Source organism: Heliangelus exortis, chromosome 1 (genome assembly GCF_036169615.1).
Source record: "Heliangelus exortis chromosome 1, bHelExo1.hap1, whole genome shotgun sequence".
NCBI classification, from domain to species: domain Eukaryota; kingdom Metazoa; phylum Chordata; class Aves; order Apodiformes; family Trochilidae; genus Heliangelus; species Heliangelus exortis.
In genome coordinates, this window is record NC_092422.1 from 21276278 (window position 1) to 21297255 (window position 20978).

The window sequence follows — 20978 nt, forward strand, 5'->3', positions numbered from 1 at the left end:
ATTCCAGCAGCCAGCCAGCCATCCATCCATCCATCCATCCATCCATCCATCCATCCATTCTGCCTCCCCAGAGCAGCTAATTCCCAACACTGCTTCAACAGCCCCATTTTGCTATAGTTTAAGAAGGCAGAAGTTACAGAGTACTTTCACTGCTACTAGATATCACTCCTCACACGTGTGTATATTGATTTATGATTGGTAACAAACACAGTGGTATGGGAGACAGATGTGGTCCCTTCATGGTATTTCAGAATCATAGAATCATAGAATTGGCTGGGTTGGAAGGGACCTCAGAGATCATCAAGTCCAACCCTTGATCCACTCCCGCTGCAGTTACCAGACCATGGCACTGAGTGCCACATCCAGTCTCTTTTTAAATGTCTCCAGGGATGGAGAATCCACCACTTCCCGGGGCAGCCCATTCCAATGCTTGATCATAAGAAGTGCTCCAATTCATCCCCTCCTTCCCGCAGGACATCGATTAACTCATCCATTGGGAAAATATCATTTCTACCTAACAGTGAAAATCAAATGTCAAAGTCTTCAGTATATTATCACACCATCCAGCAGGCTGACTTTGCAAAGACTTCACTTTAATCTTTATGGGCTGCAAGTATCCTCTTGACTCCAATCAATTTAAAAGAGAAGCCCATGCACGAACTTCAGCAAGGCTGAGGCATCTGGGATTTAGAGCTACTGGTTTTGTTCTGGCAAATATACAATCCTCAAAACAAAACATCCAACAAAAAAGGCACAGATCTTTTAGCAATTCTCCCCCACAGTTTTCCACCCGCCTCACACCACAACAGAAATGTTCTGCAATGGGCAGAACTCTGAAAATTTGCAGGAAAACTAAGGCAATGGTTCTACCCACGTCCTGCAGGAGTTATTTGGGCAGGCTCATGCTTTAAATGCCAAGTAGCATTTAAGGATTTGCTTGGACACGCACATATATGAATCTTATTCATCTCAACAAAAGGGAACTCCGTGTACTTTGCTACTAAAGCCTGCCAAATATTTTACTAGAAGCCACTGGATTTTCATGTTTTTATAATGTATTAAGTACCTAGCTACATTTCAAACCAAGATTACATTTCAGTTATTTTTCAAAGTCAATGCACTTGAAAGTTTTGTTAACTAACAAAACATGTCCTGCCCCAGCCCCTTTCTTCATCCTGTATTGCCAGGGACATGCCCCATCCGAGCCTGTGTTACTCAGCAGTTTGGAAAAGGGGAACTTTCATTTTACAGTTGAAGATGACAACACGCTCCCAGTTGATGTTCAAACTTTTAAAAAAGAAATAGGAAGGTACATGTCCCTGGTAGATAGTTATTTAACCACCACACTGCAGAATTCAAGGAAATCCCCCCCCCCCAATATTCGTTTTACCACAATGTTGTCATCTCAGTTCCCAGCACCCTACGAGGTCTCTCCGTGCTCTTCTCTAGGAGTAAATGAAGACCACAAAGCCTTACAGTATAAGCACACGACTTCTGTGAAGCACACCAGTGACACAGCTGGACATTTGCAACTGCAAATTATTCTCCAAGGGAAAAAAGTCTCTAGGCCACTTGCTTTGATGTAAAATAAAACTGAAGTGATAAATTCCACCAGCAGTTTTCAGCGGGTTTTGCAACCTCTCTTTTTTTTTTAAACAATAAATAAAATCAAGTCCTTGCTTAGTTTCCAGGTTAAGAAGTGTTATTAAAAGTAGTTACAGACCCCATTACAACCCTTAAAACACCACCAAAACGCACTACAATATTCTTTTATTTAGTTTACAGAAGAGTCTATTGGTACAGGTTGCAGAAAGAAAATGTTTAGTGCTATTTACAATTTGTTTTAAAACTCTGCTCTATACAAATTTAATTCTGATCAGTATGAACAATATTTGTGTAAATCTACTGCATATAAAGCATTTCATCAAAGCAGTAACAATGAACAAAATAACCTGATGATGATGCCAATCATTCGAAAAAACGATTACACGGAACATCTGTAAGAGTTGTGGACACTTAAGTACAGAACACAATGTCAACCTGTGACTCATTTGTTTCAAAGGCTAAAGCTATTTATATGGAATATTGTTCTATTATACTACACGCCAATCTATATTTAACTTCTATAGTTATGTATTTTATAAGATTTTTATTAAATATATTCTACACATATTTGTAATTTCACCCAGGAAGAATTCCTCCCCAGTGAAAAAATATAAAATCTTTAATATTTTTTTAATTTTTATTTATTTTTATTTTTTTTTTTACAGGTTTAGATGAAACTAGCTCATGCTTCAGTGCTGTGCAAATTTCTTTAGCATATCAACATTTAAATTATTGATATGAAATAAAAGAATGGCATCCTTTTTTATTATGTATGCCTTCAAAAATCAGCTTCTGATTTTAATACAATTGCAAGCACTAATACCAAATGCAGATTATGTAAAGAAACAAAACTAGTACTATGGCAGAAGTTTTTCTTTTTGCTTTTTAAACTTTAATAACTCTTCTGAAGTTTCTCGTGAGTAAGCATGACACTGGACACTAAGGTACAGATGGGAAAATGACCGAAAAACACCAACTGCCAATATTCCAATACATAAAATTGATTAGTAAATAATGTTTTCTAACGTTTATGCACAATAATAAAAGCCTATGAACTACAGGAAATTACCCCTCCCATATTAAGGCTAGGAAATGCACTCTCTGCACTTGTTTGTGCTGTCTGAATAAGCACTCAACTAACGTACGAGATCAGAGTGCACGCAGTAATGAAAAAAAATCAGTTTCATCAGCCCTCTACAGAGTGCTTTTAAATTACAGGCACATAGTTTCTTGTTTGTTTGTTGCAGTGAAAATATATATAGTTAGACTTGGGTTAGTTAGTATTCTGTGCCAGTTAGGCCACTAAGGTTGACTTAGGTAGAAATGAATTAACAGTTTTTCCTTTCATTTGGCCGTGAGATTTGTTTTAATTATAGATATATTATTTTCCAGTGTTGCATTATGCATTGTAGATTATTAATAGGTGTCTCAAATATTGTTAGAGGTTGTTGATGAGAAACATACTGTCAACCACACCTAGTGCAAATTGTATCTAAAAAGCTTGACTGGTTAGATCCAGTTAATGGAGATTTTTGTGGTAGCAAAAGTGATTCCTGCTATGGAAAAGAACACATTAAATTTTCTGGTGATTGAATTTTTTCAAGAACTGATGTACTGTAAGATTATTCAACAAACAAAAAGCAGGAATTAAAAAAAAATGAAAAAATAGAGAAGAAAAAAAGAGAAAAGAAAATGTTCATAGATCTTTCTCTTAAAAAAAAAAAAAGACTAATGAGACAGTGTTCGTGTAATATTTCAGTTCCACGGATTTACAGACAGGCTCTTCCTACAGGTGTCTGAAGCAAGGTAGGGCCTCTTCTATTCCAGCAGCATGAAAGACAAAGACTATATTACATCACACTTAGCAGGTAAAGCTAACAGGGTTTACAGGATTACACAGCAATTGCTTTCTCCAGTTTTTTCACGATTCCTTTGACCTGTGGAGCAAGAAAAAAGTTCTGCTAAAGCCATCAGGTTGTTTTGTGCACATAACTGATACAAGCATGTTTTTTATTATTTGTTGTAAAAAAACGTTATTATACACATGCATACATAACTGAGAAGTGTATCAGGAGCAGATTTAAACAGTAAAAATTAAAGCTTTTAAGGCCTGAGTAAATGTCTGCATTCTAGAAAAGCACTAAAACCAGAAAGTTAATTTTTTAGTTTTCTATAAACAACATACACAAAAGCATTCCACTACTTACTTCACAAAAGACCACAGGTCTTGACTGTTCTCTACTATAAAATACTTCAAAAGCCTATAAGAGATCTGATTGTTTGCCATGCAATTGAGTGAGAAACACCTCTAGATCACAGCTTACCTTGAGAGTTTGGTTCTGGCAATGTCTCTCTAGCCACCAAATGCATCACTGTTGTTTTGCCAAAAGGAAGTTTCAATGCTGCAAAAGGAGAGAGAGAGATCTCTTTGAATGAATGAATACACTACAGCAGTCTCCTTTCTTCAAAAAGCCCAATTGAACTCAGTATAATTGGATTAGCACTGCATTGAATGACAGAATCATGGAATAATTTGGGTTGGAAGGGGCCTCTACAGTTCATCCAGTTCTGCAGAAAGCAGGGACACCCTCACCCAGATCAGGCTGCTCAGAGCCTTGTCAAGCCTCAACTTCAACATCTCCAGGGGTGAGGCCTCAACTACCCCCCTGGGCAACCTGTCCCATTTTACCACTACCCTCATGGTAAAGAACTTCTCCTAACATCCACTCTATATCTACTCTTCTCTAATTTAAAACCATTGCCCCTCATCCCATCACTACAGGCCCTTACAAACACTTCTCCAAAAGGCCACACTATTAGGTTTGAACTGCTTACTCAATATGTTTATGAAGTCATATCCAGCTGAAGGGTTGTCCCAGGGTCCTGATATTACTTACTTAAAACATTCTGTTCTTAAAGACATGATATTCCTGTCAGGAAACTGAGCCTTTCTCTTTTTTGTAAAAGTAGAGGTAGGCATCCATGCCAAGACTCAGGTGCTCACTAACACTCTTGATTGATAAGGATGTGAAAAAGTGGGTAATTCATCCACTAAGCTGTTACTGCTGAGACATCAAAACACTGAGCCACCACTGCAAAACAGATTTACCTAAAACATACTTTGATCCATGATACAGATTTTCTGAAATACCAGATGTCTGCACCTGACCTGTTGAGATTAATCTATAAAGCTGCATGTGAAAAATATCAAATTTAAAATAGTAAAAATCTGATAAGGTAGTTCTGACAATACACCCTCGTAGGCTTTAATAACACAAAATAGCAAAATTGAGGCTTTCCACAATTTGTTCTGATTGTTTCTGAAACTAAAATTACAATTTTCACATTCTGATTTAAATATACCAACAAAGTTCTCTATTTATGGCTTTAGCATAAATATTAGTGTAATATTTACCAAAACTTCTAGTTTCCTTGAAATTAAGTGATTCTCTGTTGCTCATTATATTTAGCAAAAATAATTACAAGATTCAGTAACTCTGACTTCTTCCAATTATTTGGAAAGGAGCTATTTTTACAAGTTCTTTACATAACTTCAGTTTTGTATCCTCTCTCCATTTCCTAAGATGAACCATCTTTCTTGATTGTTTTTCTGAGAAATGTAAGATGCAAGGGAAAGATGCTATGTCTACATTTTGTCCTCTCTCCCTTACAGAAGAAAAAAGTTAGTGATAAATATAACACGAATTTAATCTCAAATAAACAAATCATTCTCATTTGAGTAGAATTTGTCCTCTCAAACTCAATTTACATCTTTAACTTTCACATACATCTGCTTTCAAATACATCAAGGTATTTTAAGTGAATAACTGAATAATGAGTGTCCAATAAAACTGAATGTAACTGAAGAGAAAAAGTGCCTCTATTTTAATCATTATAGAATGGATTCAAAATTGAGTAATAAAAAACCCCAAAACAGGTAAAGCTCGTATTTGGTTACTACACATATTCAACATAAGCCTAGCTACAACACTGCTTTTAAATCATGCTCATCACCTATGTGTTTGTTTGAAAAAATCCAAGTTATGATTAAAAGGTGTGAGCACAGGGAGGGATACACAGTCCCACAAGCTGCTTTGAGGTACCTGCATTTTGGGAAACACCATCTCTACAGACAGTCAGCTCTGGAAGTTGCTTTGTTTACTTGAAGGACTGCCTCTGCCTGCAGCTAGAAACTACTGAAAGCCTACAGTCTGACAAGGATGAAGTATTTTCAGTGCTTGATTCCCTGATACAATTGAAAACTCTGCAAAGAGCATATTAACAGCTCGTTAAACTCAATGGAAAAGGATTGTCTTCATTACAGGAACTCTTGAGAAGCCATTATAAAAATATATTACAAACTAATCACATTAGGGATGTCTTTCATAATATCAAGACACTTGAGAAGACTTGATTAGGGAGCTGTGGAGATTAATTATTTACAGTAATCAAGTAAAAGTATGCTAATATTTCAATTAACTAATTTCATCTAGCAGTTTGCATAGTTCACACAAGTTCTTATTAGCCATTTCCAGCTCCTTGCCTGGAGCACCATGACAGAATCTGAGCACCCTAACCTATGCTCATAGCCCTTTTGTGCTCTTGTCTTCATTCTCTCAATCCTTTCCCTCACTTGAACTAAACTTTTACTTCATTCTTTTCCCATCTGTTTAATTGCACTTGATTATAGATTTTCTGTTGATAGAATTTACTTTTCACCCCCTCTGTTGGTATAAGTATGGCAGAGGGTGGGTTGGCTGCACTTTTCTTCCCTCCTGCCCAACAAATAAGGAAGTTAAATATTGCTGATTAAAATTATGTACCAATTATGCATTACTTCCCCACTTAACATTATTTCAAACGCAAACTGCAGACCAAATATTTAGCTAAACGATGAAATTTCCTGTTGGAAGCTAAACAAGAGACTCTGCCTTGCTAGTGAAGTCTCCAACCCTTCACCCAGGCAGGACACAACAAAGCAGAGTGGCTCAAGCTGTTGTTGTAACAGCCCACTCAGAGAAGCTGGCAAAACAAGAGTTTCTTTAAAATAAATTTTTCCACTCAAAAGCCACGTTTTTTTTTGTGTCAATATGTAATTTTTTTGATGCTTTTTAGTTTAGAGGAGTCTCAAATTCATTAGACCCTACGTAGACATGTAAGGTTACAACTGGAACATTGGCACATCATTTTAAAAAGTGAAAAAAGCCAAACTCCTGTTAGAAAGAGAAAACATCTGCTTCCTTGGAAACATTTGTTTCACTAGTTGATAAAGTGACTTCCAGTACACAGTAGGTCCAAATTCCAGTCTATATAACACCTAGAGCAGACATAAGACTAAGTGCTATAACTTAGTTATGGAGAACTAAAGATAGAAAAGCTTAATGGAACTGTATTATAACAGCATCAGAAATTAACTATTGTATTTTGCAAGAAATTCTGCCCCCCTCCCTCCTCCTTTGAAGATAAATACATCACTTAGGATTACATCTGATGAACACCACAGACTGAAGCAACAGTCTTTTCAGGTTGCTTCATGAGTTGCTGTTCCCCTTTGAGCTGTATAACCTAACTCCAGATAACTTCATTATTACTGAAGTACACCAATGTTTTAGGGATTCTTTTTCTTAAAACAATACAGCAAAAGATCTTTCAAAAACACTAATGTACATGTAAGATACTTAGGGTAAAGTCATGATGATTAAATTGCAACACATGAATGCTTACAATGAACTGAAATGCCCTGAACTCAAATAAATGTTCAAAATCCCCAGCCTTGAGTTAAAGCAAGAGTCAACAGCATACAGCTATTATTTTGCTGTTTAATTCATTACACAAAATATTAATCATAGAATGGTTTGGTTTGGAAGGGACCTTAGGGATCATCTACTCCAACCTCCCTGCTGTGGGCAGGGACACCTCCCACCAGACCAGGTTTCTTAAGGTCTCATCCAGCCTGGCCTTGAACACTTCCAGGGAGGGGGCACCCACAACTTCCCTGGGCAACCTGTGCCAGTGTCTCCCCACCCTCACAGGTAAGAATTTCTTCCTAATACCTAATCTAAGACTACCCTCCTTCAGTTTGAAACCACTACCCTTGGCTATCATCACATCTCCCTGTAAAAGAACCCTAAAACTATATTAAACATTCCAAGTTGTTTTGGATTTAGACAAATGTCACTAAACAGGACAAGCACTGGTGGTCAAGAGCAACACCTAGAAATAAATGCCAAAGAAAATCCCCCTTAGGTACCCTTATCTGGAAAATGTAGGGTAAGGCTATCATCTCTAATTGCAGAAATAATCCAACACTACATTTGTTTTTCAACCATACTCCATGTGCTACTAGCTGCACACACTGGCACCTGGTAAAACATACAAATTAAAGAGTAAATAAAAATGCTGGAGTTCTCCCAGATGAATTGACAATGATCTTATTTGTATATATAGCAGCATTAAAAATTGATCTATGTGGAGAGCAAATCTATTGTAAAATCTATTCTAAAAGAACAGCTCTAGCCAACATTGGTAAAGGTAGAAAGTGAATCAATGGCTGCATCATTCCAGTCATTTCTCCAGAAAAAAAAAAATCACCATAAGCAGTCCAGAAATATTATTTTCAGGTTCATCTTAACCTGAAAAATATTTCATTGGTGATTTTTTATTATATTCTCCCATCTGTAGAGCACTTATGTACTAAATGCATGAATAATTTGAATATACAGAGAAAACAGAGATATTAATTTATTTTTAAACTGTCAGAGAGAGGAGAGCCTTATTTTGATTAGTCATTAATAATATATTACATACACATTGGTAACTGATCTACAGAAGGAAAGATTATTGTCATAAATTTCTACCATAGCTCTATCAAAGATATCCATCAAAACATTTAAGTGTGGGAAATAACATGCCACAAGGGGGCACAGTTGAATTGCTTTTCCTTAGCATATGAAGTGAAGCCATTTACTTTTGTTTTCGCATAACTATGCAATTGTATCCCTGGGAGAGCACTGGACAGCAAGAACGCTTCCCCTCATTCTCATTCATAGGGTGTCTTCCTTCATTGCACTAAGATTTGAAGCATTGTTTAGTCAATTATCATAAAGCTTATTAAACATTTTTAAATACTTCATACATGTTTCAAGTAGCTTACCCTGCAAGTGCAGGGTAAGAGAGGGGGAACAAAATACATCATTTAGAAAGAGGACACATAAAAGAAGTGTAACTGTTTCTTTACGCAGGAGGAGACTTAGCAAGTGGTACCTCCCCCAAAGCTTAACAGCTGCTGGTAACAAGAAAAAAATACACAACAAGATACAACGTTGCAGGGCCTTAAATAAAAATCCCCCTTAGCCCGACTGTAACATAGATAATGAAAATTATTTTCATACCTCCTAATGTCACATTGCCATGAAGAAACCTCCCTTGATAAATAAGTCGCAAGATATTTGGACTGCTGACTTGTTCTTCTTCCCAATCTAAAAAGAAGTGAAAGAATTTTCAGTTACATCACAATAAAAACACCTTTCATTGTTTCTCTCACCTTTACCAGGGAAGAAAACTAAGAACAGGGCTTAATGAAACACTAAAGACAGGGTATAGGCTGAAGATACAGAAACATAATTCCAGGCTAGCAGTCCTGAAAATCTGTTCTTAAGTTTATTATTTGACATCATGCATTGAAACACATTAATTTTATGCCTGCAAGTATAAATATTGCTAACTGACCTCAGAGACTGAATGAGATATATGTATAGGAGGCACATATGCAAGTCCTACACAAAATCTTTCATAAATGCAAGTCGCTACCTGATGTTTAACATCCACTTGGCTGTAATTCCCTGATTTCTTCCCATTGAGAAGGTTCTCCAGCCACACACCCCCTCACCAGTTAGCTGCCTGACTGGAGTCCTCCTCCAGCGAGGGGAAGCAGCCACACACAGAGGGAAAGAGCATGGGATGGGTGGTTTGAAGCAGGGCTCTCAGATCACAGCACTGAAAACCCTCTCCCTGGAGGATGAGCAGATCCAGGGAGTTAAATGTCCAGAGGGGACCTTGACCCCAGCAGCCCTGAGCAGCCACTCAGAGGGCCTGAGTGGCCCTTTCAGTTCAGTTCAGCAGAGCCTGAACAGAGGGCTCTCATGGAGATGCTGACTGACACATTTTAAAGAACTTCTCAAAGGATGATCTGTTGATAATTTTATGTGGCAAACAGTGATTCGGGAAAAGCAAGCATGCGATTTTCCTATAATGCATTTCCTATAAAGCTTAAGCAGCCATAAATAATTTATAAGCTTAAATGATCTTTTCCTACTCTTTTACCGTTCTTGTCACAATATGAACAACAAATAAATACGCACTTTGCTATCAGAACAAATATCATAAAACCTTAAGATGCTGAATTTGAATGTGCTCTCTGTGAATACAGGGTCTTCTGTTTCTTATCTGACCAGATAGCTGGCCACAGCTGGTCACAAATGTTCTCTCTTTCTGCTTTTGTAGTGTTTATATACCGAAATGAATATTCAGCAAGGGATCACAACAAGCAGCAGAAAGCAACCTCTTCACTGGGAACACACAATTAACACTCAGGCAGCACAACTGGCACCACAAAAGGAGGCGAACTGAAAAGGGGAGAAGAGGAAGCACTGGAAACAAAAGCCACGGCTGCGCGGAGTGTTTGGGGAGGCATCTGCTGAGAAAAAGCCACGGGGCCGAGAGGAGGGCAGCCCCAGCCCGGGCAGCCCCAGTGGGCAGTACCGGGCAGGAGCAGGGCCGGTACCGCCCGGAGGCAGAACCGGTACCGCAGCACGGGCTGCGCCAGCATCTCGGGCGCTGCTGCCATGTGCTCTGGATCAGAGCAGATCCAATCAGGCAATCAACGCTATTTGGATCTCAAGTGTTTCCACTCAGGGTCAGATTCAATTGTCTTGCAACTCAAGCACATGCCCTCTCGGCTGTGCTATGAAGGGGGCTGTGCTAAGCAACTGATTTATCCCCCTGCTAGGATACATCTTTTGCAAGACACCAAATTTTATTATTTTTGGTTTTGCTCCATAGAATCTGAACTCCACTATCCTATGGCTGTAAACAGAAGAAGTTCAGCCAGTTATGGCACCATCATGGTGCAAAACAGCAAGCAAAAGAACACAGACTGTATGTTGGCACAGGTATTTGCTCACTGTTAAGCTGCCAATTTACCCATCCTTTTAATTTTTGCTTCTTGGCTGGCAGTCTGAAACATTTCTTTTTGACATGATTTCAAATTTTAATTTCCAGTGATGACTAAATGAGCCAAGGAGAAGATATTTACTTTTTTTTTTTTTTTTTTTTTTTTTTTTTGTTACCTCAGCAAATAATTGCTGTACAAGAAAAAGGTTTATACCGGTTGGAATAAAATGGGGGCTGGGGAGAAGGACTTACATTATATACCCTAATATAACTTTGGTATTTGACTACAAGTCAGGAGATCCTTGACTAAAAACTGTACCACCAAAAGAGGGGAGGAGACATTTCCCTTAATCCTTCCAGCATGTGACTAAAGGATATTTTATGAATTTTTTTTCCTACAAGTTCTTGACAAGTCAGTATGGTGGTAGAACCAGTAAGTCCATATAAACTGTTTTTCAAGGAAACTTTAGCCCTCATCAAGAGTTCTTTTGTGGCAAATAAGAGCACTCACAGTCTGAAAACAAATAGTGGGTTAATGTTTTTGAAAAACTATTCACCAGTCTGAAGCAGATTTTTCCTGTCTTTTAAATTAACACCATTCTTCTTTGCCTAAGCAATTCAACATGCATCAAGAGCACTCCCCCTAGGCCAGCAGGTATTTCAACTGAGGCTTTCAGATCTAATTCTCCTTTTTCTTTAAAAAAGTCTGTGTTTCTTCCCAATTCTAAACTCAGAATCTGCAATCTTCAAGCTCTTTGCTGGACTGGGAACATGACACCACATGTTCAGAAATAAACTCCAGTAAGAAAAAAGAGTTCTGCTTTTACTAGTTCAGACAGAAATACACAAAGAACATTTGGTCATGACAACTACGTTGCAGGCACAATTTAAATACCTAAAGTAGCTACACAGATGCTACAACAATCAGTTTTCTTAGTATACAAATGTTTTATATCTATATCTAATACTTCAGAGGACTGAAACCCTCCTCCTTCATTGCATATTTTACTAAATACATAATGCTGCATCTCAGCAAATCAAACAACAAACAAGTCCCCTGAAACCCTTTTCTTCCTCACATCAAAGGCCAGTTTGAGGCCTAAAATATGGATTTTCTGGCATGAATTATCATCTAGCATACCTCTTTGACAAAGGCACCACAGAAGATACTGCAATGTTTTAGTTTGTGTAAATAGCAGCCTTTTTCAACAGCAAAACAGTAACCCAAATGAAGTCCTGCACCGCAAGAAGCATTTTCTTTCATGGTATGTAATGCTATGTCTGTGTTTTGGCTATTTTCCCATGAAATCATAGTCGGGGAGAACAGAAGCACTTTGTTTTTGTGGAACTATTAATATACGTGAATACAAATCTTAAGTGTTCAATTTCATTTTCTGAAACTAATATTCCTACATAACACCAAGCATACTCATACAAACAACCTCAGTTTCCCTTGGTCTTTTAGCATGTCTTAAAATGTTCTTTCATTATTTTATATTTATTTGTCTGGGTTTTTTTCCTGGAAAAATATCATTATTACAGATCCTTTCCAAAATAATGCAGTAAGAAAGAAGTGCTTCAGACTCAATTTCACTAATGTGTTCCTGTGACATGCCATATTTTACCTTAGCTGTCCTCAAGCAGGAGGTTTTATATCTCCATCTTTTCCTCACACTTACTAGATCCTCTAACAGGTCTGATAAGAATGGTGTCTAAAGATAAAGGGAAAGAAGCACTTTGGTTTGGGTAAACAGATTTTAGTAGTAAAGTGGGAAATAGTCCAGACATTTAAAAATCTGCCCAACCAAAGAAACAGGGAAAAAGAAGGCAAGGAGAAAATTGTATTTCTATATAGATCTATGCCCAGACACACAACAAACATACTTAATTTGAACAATGAGGACAGAGATGGGTTTGTTGGCTCTAGCCTGAAAATCCTGGGGAGATTCTAGCTTGCCAGTAAATAAAGCAAACCCACACTGCTACTCACCCATGGGCCAGTTGTCATAAACGTGTTTTGCGATGTCTGCAGCGGAGTCATTTGGTGAAAATAGGAACTCTTTTGTTTTCCCGCTGACCAAGATGAGGCGCAAGTTTATCTGTAAAAAAACCCAGTATTAGGAAAGTATCCAAAGAAGATTTAAATTATTATTATTATTATTAAAATTTATTAAAAACTTGCCATTGGTTTCAGAAGAAGATTGGTCAAAAGTGATAGGAGAAAAAAACAGTTTAAGATGGCGTTAAAAATAGGGTCAAAGAGGTCAATAAAATTTTGTTTACACGTAATCTAGGAAGATAAATTCTAACAGCTGCCTGTTTTGATAGTAAACACCAGAAGGTTCTGATATGTAGTAAATTAATCAATTGTACCATTAAAAAAAAGCTCTCAGCAGATTAAAAAAAAAAAAAAAAGAAGTTCCAGCCAACACACAGTGGCAAAAAAAGCATCTTCTTCAATAAAGAGGAAACATATAGTCCTGAAAAATTAATCCAAGCAGAGAGCACTAAAAATACAAAAATCTTCACCTTAATGGCCTGTGAGGCTCAGTAAAAGCCCTAACACACTGTCTCCAGTATGAGATTGGTCAGCCCTGATTTCATCCAGTGCATCTCCTGCAAAACACCAGGGAGTCAGGCAGCATCCTTCCTCAGTCCCAGCTGCTACAGAACTTGAATCTGCTGCTGTCTTTCACTACAAGCAATGTGGTTTAGATCCACATGCAACACAGTAATAACAACACTTCATAATTTTTTCTCATTTTTTTCCTCCATCAAACCATCCATATCTTCAGCTATTATCTCCCTCCTCTCTATTTGCAAGTTACTGAACATAATTCCTTTTCCCTATAGCATTACAATAACCTCTATAAAGAGCTTACTATACATTACTTGCAATGCAAGTAATGCAAGAGATTAATAAATTTTAGCACTTCAAGCAGCTACTAGCTGGGGTAGGTAGCACTACCAATGCTCAGGGCAAATAGGAGTCTTATCTGCTATGTTTTGGCCTAGAAGTCCAAACTGCATCATCTTTTAGCAAGACTACCTGCTTGGATACTTTTTTTACAAATCCCACCCTCAAACTGGGTGAATTTTTGGTTGGTTGGATGGTTTTTGTTTTGTTGTTTTTTAAGTTAGGTTGCAACAAAACTTTCCTTGTTGGAACTCTGTAAACTGTTTTCCAGATTAAATATGAAAGGAAAAAAATTACAGCAATTCCCACGTTGAAACTTCTTTAGGCTCTCAGCACATCGTATCCGTATGATGTGGAACATTGACAGCCCTGCCTCAGCTACCTACTCACCAAATATTTCAGAAACTCCAAGTAGATTTTCTAGTATCTCTCGAATGCTTTGGCTTGGATTCATTACTCCTATCTTTAAGCACCAATGGAGGTATCCAAATTACAATCTCTATCACCCTGCACACGTCAAGGTCAGCGAAGGAAATTACCTCTCCAAAAAATGATTCAGTCTCAATTTCAAAGTGTAGCAAGGAGAAAAAACAGTTAGCATAAAAAGACAAGATTCCCCTCCCTGTCCCTCTGCTGACCTCCTTCAAAAAATATGAGTTCTGCCACCAGTCCAGGCAAGAAGACAAATGGTATCTGTCTCTGAGAAAGCACAACAGCCACTGTAACACTGTGGCTGCACACCAGGAAATCGTGAGGAGAGAAGCTGCAGGAATGCTGTTTAGTCAGAGACAATTATTGATAAAATTCACACCTGGATATAAACTAAAGTTCCATTTTCTTTGCTATTTTCAGAATATTTTTAGAAATATTTTCTTTTTCTCCATTGAGAAAGACCTTGGAGTCCTAGTAGACCATAAATTCTCCCTGGGTCAATACTGTGCCCTTGTGGCAAAGAGGGCCAATGGTATCCTAGGCTGTATCAGAAAAAGTGTATCCAGCAGATCTAGGAAGGTTCTCCTCCTCCTCTACTCTGCCTTGGTGTGACCACACCTGGAATACTGTGTCCAGTTCTGGGCTTCCCAGTTCAAGAGAGACAGAGATTTACTGGAGAGAGTGCAATGGAGAGCTATGAGGGTGATTAAGGGACTTGAACATCTCTCCTATGAAGAAAGATTGAGAGAACTGTGGCTGTTTAGCCTTAAGAAAAAAGGCTGAGAGGAGACATTATTAATGTGTTGCATCTTAGCAGTCTGGTTGGACTACAAACCTAGGACAGAATTCCTCTCTATCTTCCTAACCTCCCCCCCTCTCAACAAAGGGAAGATAAAAGGGGAATAAAGACTGGAGACCTTAAGTTGGAAAATGAAAACAATTTGATACAGATTTTACTAACACAAGGGAAAGGTAACAACATAAAGGGTAAGGTACAAAGAATAATAATAATAAAAAATATATATATACACACACACACAACCCAGAAGCACGTGGTGAGCTGGCAGCAAGGAACAGCAGCACAGACTGCAGGAAGTGAGAGGAAAAAGAGGGAGGAGATGTTGACTTTCTGATCTTTTAAGAGCATGTCAGGAAATGGGAGGGAATGTCTGGCTGAACAGGGAGACTTTGAAAGAAATTAGGGTTAAGAAGAGGGCCTACCAATTATGGAAAAAAGGGCTAACTACTCAGGAGGAATTTAGGAATATAGTTAGGTCGTGTAGAAAGAAAATTAGAGAGACAAAGGCACAACTTGAACTGAATCTCGCCACCTCTGTGAAGGATAACAGAAAGTCCTTCTATAGATACATCAATGGCAAAAGGAGGGGCAAGGAAAACATCCATTCTTTACTGGACATGGGCGGGAATATAGTTGTCAAAGATGAAGAAAAGGCTGAGGTATTTAACACCTTCTTTGCCTCAGTTTTCAACAGTAAGACAGGTTATCCTGAGGACAGCTGGCTTCTGGAGCTTATAGAAGGTGACAAGAATCTAAATAGCCCCCCTGTAATCCTGAAGGACACAGTCAGTGACCTACTGAGCTGCTTGGATCCCCACAAGTCTATGGGACCAGATGGGATCCACCCAAGGGTGATGAGGGAGCTGACAGAAGAGCTCACCAAGCCTCTCTATCATCTACCAACAGTCCTGGCTCACTGGGGACATCCCAGATGATTGGAAGTTGGTGAATGTCACACCAATCCACAAAAAGGGCCAGAAGGAGAACCCAGGAAACTCCAGGCCTGTCAGCCTGACCTCAGTGCCTGGCAGGGTTATGGAACAGATCATCCTCAGTGCAATCACACAGCACCTGCAGGATGGACAGGGGATCAGACCCAGCCAGCATGGGTTTAGGAAGGGTAGGTCCTGTCTGACCAACCTGATCTCCTTTTATGATCAGGTGACCCCCCTGGTGGATGAGGGGAAGGCTGTGGATGTGGTCTACCTGGACTTCAGCAAGGCCTTTGACACCGTCTCCCACAGCATTCTCCTGAAAAAGCTGTCAGCCCACAGCTTGGACAGGGGCACTCTGCGCTGGGTTAGGAACTGGCTGGAGGGCTGGGCCCAGAGAGTGGTGCTGAATGGGGCTGCATCCAGTTGGCGTCCGGTCACCAGTGGTGTCCCCCAGGGATCAGTGTTGGGCCCAGTTCTGTTTAATATCTTTATTGACGATTTAGATGAGGGGATTGAGTCCATCATCAGCAAGTTTGCAGATGACACTAAGCTGGGGGGAAGTGTTGATTCGCTGGAAGGCAGGAGGGCTCTGCAGAGGGACCTGGACAGACTGGAGAGATGGGCTGATTCCAACGGGATGAGGTTCAACAAGGCCAAGTGCCGGGTCCTGCACTTTGGCCACAACAACCCCATGGGGAGCTCCAGGCTGGGGACAGAGTGGCTGAGAGCAGCCAGACAGAGAGGGACCTGGGAGTCTGGATTGACAGGAAGCTGAACATGAGCCAGCAGTGTGCCCAGGTGGCCAAGAAGGCCAACGGCATCCTGGCCTGTATCAGGAACAGCGTAGCCAGAAGGCCCAAGGAAGTGATTCTGCCCCTGTACCCAGCACTGGTGAGGCCACACCTCGAGTCCTGTGTCCAGTTCTGGGCCCCTCAGTTTAGGAAGGATATCGAGGTCCTGGAGCAGGTCCAAAGGAGGGCAACCAGGCTGGTGAAGGGACTTGAGCACAGATCCTATGAGGAGAGGCTGAGGGAGCTGGGGCTGTTCAGCCTGGAGAAGAGGAGGCTCAGGGGAGACCTCATCACTCTCTACAACTCCCTGAAAGGAGGGGGTAGCCAGGTGGGGGTTGGTCTCTTTTCCCAGGCAACCCTCAGCAAGACAAGAGGGCACGGTCTCAAGTTGTGCCGGGGGAGGTTTAGGTGGGACATTAGAAAGAATTTCTTTACTGAGAGGGTGATCAAGCATTGGAATGGGCTGCCCCGGGAAGTGGTGGATTCTCCACCCCTGAAGACATTTAAAAAGAGACTGGATGTGGCACTCAGTGCCATGGTCTGGTAACTGCAGTGGGAGTGGATCAAGGGTTGGACTTGATGATCTCTGAGGTCCCTTCCAACCCAGCCAATTCTATGATTCTATGATTCTCTCAGAGTACAAAAGTGCTCCTTCTTTAGTTCCTCCTGTTCAAACAGTGACATTATGTCTACAGATATCTGAGGGATGGGCGTCAAGAGGATGAGGCCAATCTCTTTTCAGTGGTGCCCAGTAATAGAACAAGGAATAATGGGTCTAAGCGTAAACATAGGAAGTTCCACCTCAACGTGAGGAGAAACTTCTTTACTGTGAGGGCGATGGAGCCCTGGCACAGGATGCCCAGAGAGGTTGTGGAGTCTCCTCTGGAGACCCACCTGGATGTGTTCCTGTGTAACCTGCCCTAGGTTATCCTGCTTTGGGAGGGGTTTGGACCTCTAGATGATCTCTGAGGTTCCTTTCCAACCCGATATTCTATGACAAGAATTCAGAAGGAATTATTTTCTAATCTCACCCAGATTTTGCAGAAAAAGCAGACTCAATTTGCACCCTTGTATACTTTGATCCCTTCATCCTCCAAGCTTATAACTTACATTTTGGCTGTAGCACACTAAAGCACAAGGGCCAAATTTCATCCCGCTCCTATTACTCCATCTCTCTCGGGAAAAGGAAACAAGGCGGAAAGAAGCATTTTGCACCACAAAGAAATTTTGGATCTTTCTCAAGTCTAGGCCCGTAGCCTATAAAATCCCTCAAAATTTTCTGTGTAACACTTCTTTCTATGTTAGGAACATTTTTCAAGCTTCACGCCATCAACAAATTCTAGCAGCACAATCCCTTTACAGGTACCTTTCAAGAAACCTTAAGTCTGATGTGAAAACTGATATATAACAATTCCACTAATGAGCTCTCTCTGCGCTGGTTTCCTCCTCCTCTCAGATAGGCCCTTTATGTCAGGCCCTTGCACACACTCACAATTTCTCTATTAAATCCTAATTTCCCCTGTTTAACCACCACTTTGCAGTATGGCACTACATCAATTACTATGTACACATTTGGATGAAATAATAAAACTATGCAGAAGATAATGCTCTTTTCATCAAAAGTCAGCTTGCCATGCTCCAGCTTTCAGAGGAGGGGTATAGAGAGCTCCATTCCACTCTCTTTGTGCTTCATTATCTTTAACCATCCTTTAAGCATTAAGGCACCTCATTACAACACCAAAATACTGCCAAAAATTTAAAGAGCTTTAAACAGCATCACAAACCATTACTGTGCTTGGGAACGGGCATCTGTTTAAAACACACAAACCAATCATCCCCGAACATTGAGCACCAGTGCCTACAGGCACCAGTAGTGAGGAGCTTCTCCACCAGCAGCTTTCCTCTCTCTCACTTGAACATCCCTGCATCTGTTTTCCCTCCTCTTACTCCTGATTTTATGCAGGGTATCTGATAATTTCTTTTCCCCCCTCTGTGTGCAGTTTATCTGTGGTGAGGATTACCCATTTTGAAGACTGAAAGGCTTTCTTAGGCAGCAGACATAACACCAAACCATCCTCTCTCTAGAACTGTCCCATTTGAATCCTACAAGGAGATGACTGAAAAACAAAACAAAAAAATCCCCACCACAGACCAGTTTTGAGATGACTGAGCTGACTAGAGTGAATATAGAAAGGAGAGGAGTATCACAGAGAAATAACCAAAACTAACTTGTCTTTCTTGAAAATTTGATTAAGTTGTACTTATGCAGTTAATATGCAACATAAAAATAATATAAGCATCAGTAGAATGAAGCGTGAAAAATGTTAGTTCCTTCTTCCCCCTCCTCCCCAAGATGGATATCTTAATAGTGCTGAAGATTTTTATTTTATTCCTCTTACAGTCTTACCATGAAGCATAAGAGGCACATCAAGATACACTTATCATTTTACAAGATATACTACGAACTGTGTGTAAAATGCAGGAGACACATTTTCATTTGAAGAAAATAATATCACCAAATATCAGCAGAAGCCCAAAATAAATCCTTAAATCAGTCAAGCAGATGTTGCATCAAGTGCTAGGAAACAGCTGCTCTAATGAAAGGTATTTTCTTATTTATAGTACAGTATGCCAAGGACACATTTAGTATGCATGTTTGTCTATATATATATGATAGATATATATCTTTATATTTCTTAATCTTGGCTCAAAGGAATCTTAGTCTCAGTCTTGAGTTGCACACCACACTACCTCAAAGGGTAGCAAAGAATCCCAAAACTTGCCTTTAAATTTAGAGTCTAATCTCACTCCCCTGAAGAGCACTGGAAAGTTTAATGCATTGCAACTGCTGTACTCCTTATTCTGCAAGCCTGAGAACCCCACTTCAAATAAACTAGAGGTGATCTGGGATCTGAAAGAAATCTTAAAGTTCATATTTGAAAGGAAAAAAAAAAAGAACAACAACAAAAAAAGAACATGTATCTACACGTCTATTGAAAGTGAAGTGCAGAAAAAATAATAATCATTAGATAGGGAAGTTTTGACACAAATGCAGCAAAACTTAATTTTATATGATTCCTGTGGGCCTGGCAAGTTTGCTCTTCCCAGCTGGGACATAACAATGACCACCCTGATTTTTATTTTTATTCTACCCAGGCTACCAGAGGGAGTTCCAGCCGCCTGCTACAGCAAACTGATCAGGATCAGATTCAGATCCTCACACTTCTGCATCATAGCATCAACTGCAGTGTTACAGATGCAAGCAGTTAAGAGCAGCCACAGTATCAGAAGGAGGATTAAACAGCATTTGTGGACTACATCCCCTCTGCAGCATTACATAATAACACATTCTGTTTGTGATCTCAAGCATGGAAACCTGGCCCCCCACACCAGAGCCAACACCAATCTCGTATTTACAGCTCCAGTAACTACCCCAGCACTTGCTTCACATATGCAATAAAAAGTTTTAGAGTAGATTATATTCTGTTAACCCTAATAAAATAATACAGATATTACATATATACATATACATATATATATGCATATGCAAATATTTCAGTAGCAACTATGACCACAACTTCTGGAACAGAAATTTTGCCACACATATGCAGATGTAGAATAAGTTGTATTTTGTTTGTTATAGACATCTGGAATAGTGTTTGTTAATTCTTTGAGGCCTAAGTACAAAATGTCTCAGTGTCGCATTGCTTCTAATTTCACAGATAAATTTAAATAAATAGAAAAAAACCTAAATGTCAAGAAATAAGAGATTTACAACCTGCAGAAGGTTTCTTAATGTTTAAGTGACTTCCCATCTATTCAGCTAAACAGGTTATTTTGTTATCAATTTTATGCTCCAGTAGCAGGTTAAATTTCCTCCCATCTGGCAATTAAAACGCAGAGGGAAGTATTAGATAGCCACATATTACACAACCCCAAGTTCTCTTCAGCTGTTCAAAATCAAAATACATACAGACGACTGTTTTTTCACCTTTCCTTGAAATTGAGGTGTGAAATTGAGTAAAAAACTAATGATACGCAGAAGGGAAACACTGTCTGAAGTTCTCCTTCTTAAAATCCAATACATTTGCTTCCTAGTTCAAGTTCATAATTGTAAGAAATAAGTTTGTTCTGCAAAGATGCTTCAAAGTTTCTTACTGACCCCTAGGCCAAAGACAAACCATATAGAACCATGCAGTTCAAATAACAGGAACAATGGATATATATTTTACAAAATGTTCCTATAAGCTCTAGGGTCATCTTTTAAGAAAAATATATAGGAAACATTGTTCTTCAAAATAAATTCATACAGATACTACCATAAATAA

General features: G+C 39.4%; 1 protein-coding gene across 1 annotated transcript in view; it reads right to left on the reverse strand.

The window, feature by feature from the left end:
* Positions 1-1753: 1753 nt before the first annotated feature.
* UBL3 (ubiquitin like 3) overlaps positions 1754-20978 on the reverse strand; it is a 58260-nt gene continuing 39035 nt past the window's right edge. Inside the window, exons 2-5 of the mRNA XM_071736724.1 lie at positions 12767-12875; positions 8997-9083; positions 3930-4007; positions 1754-3542 (exon numbers count right to left, since the gene is read on the reverse strand). Coding sequence (XP_071592825.1) covers positions 3490-3542; positions 3930-4007; positions 8997-9083; positions 12767-12875 — 327 coding nt within the window. The 3' untranslated portion in view covers positions 1754-3489. The remainder of the gene's footprint in view (positions 3543-3929; positions 4008-8996; positions 9084-12766; positions 12876-20978) is intronic.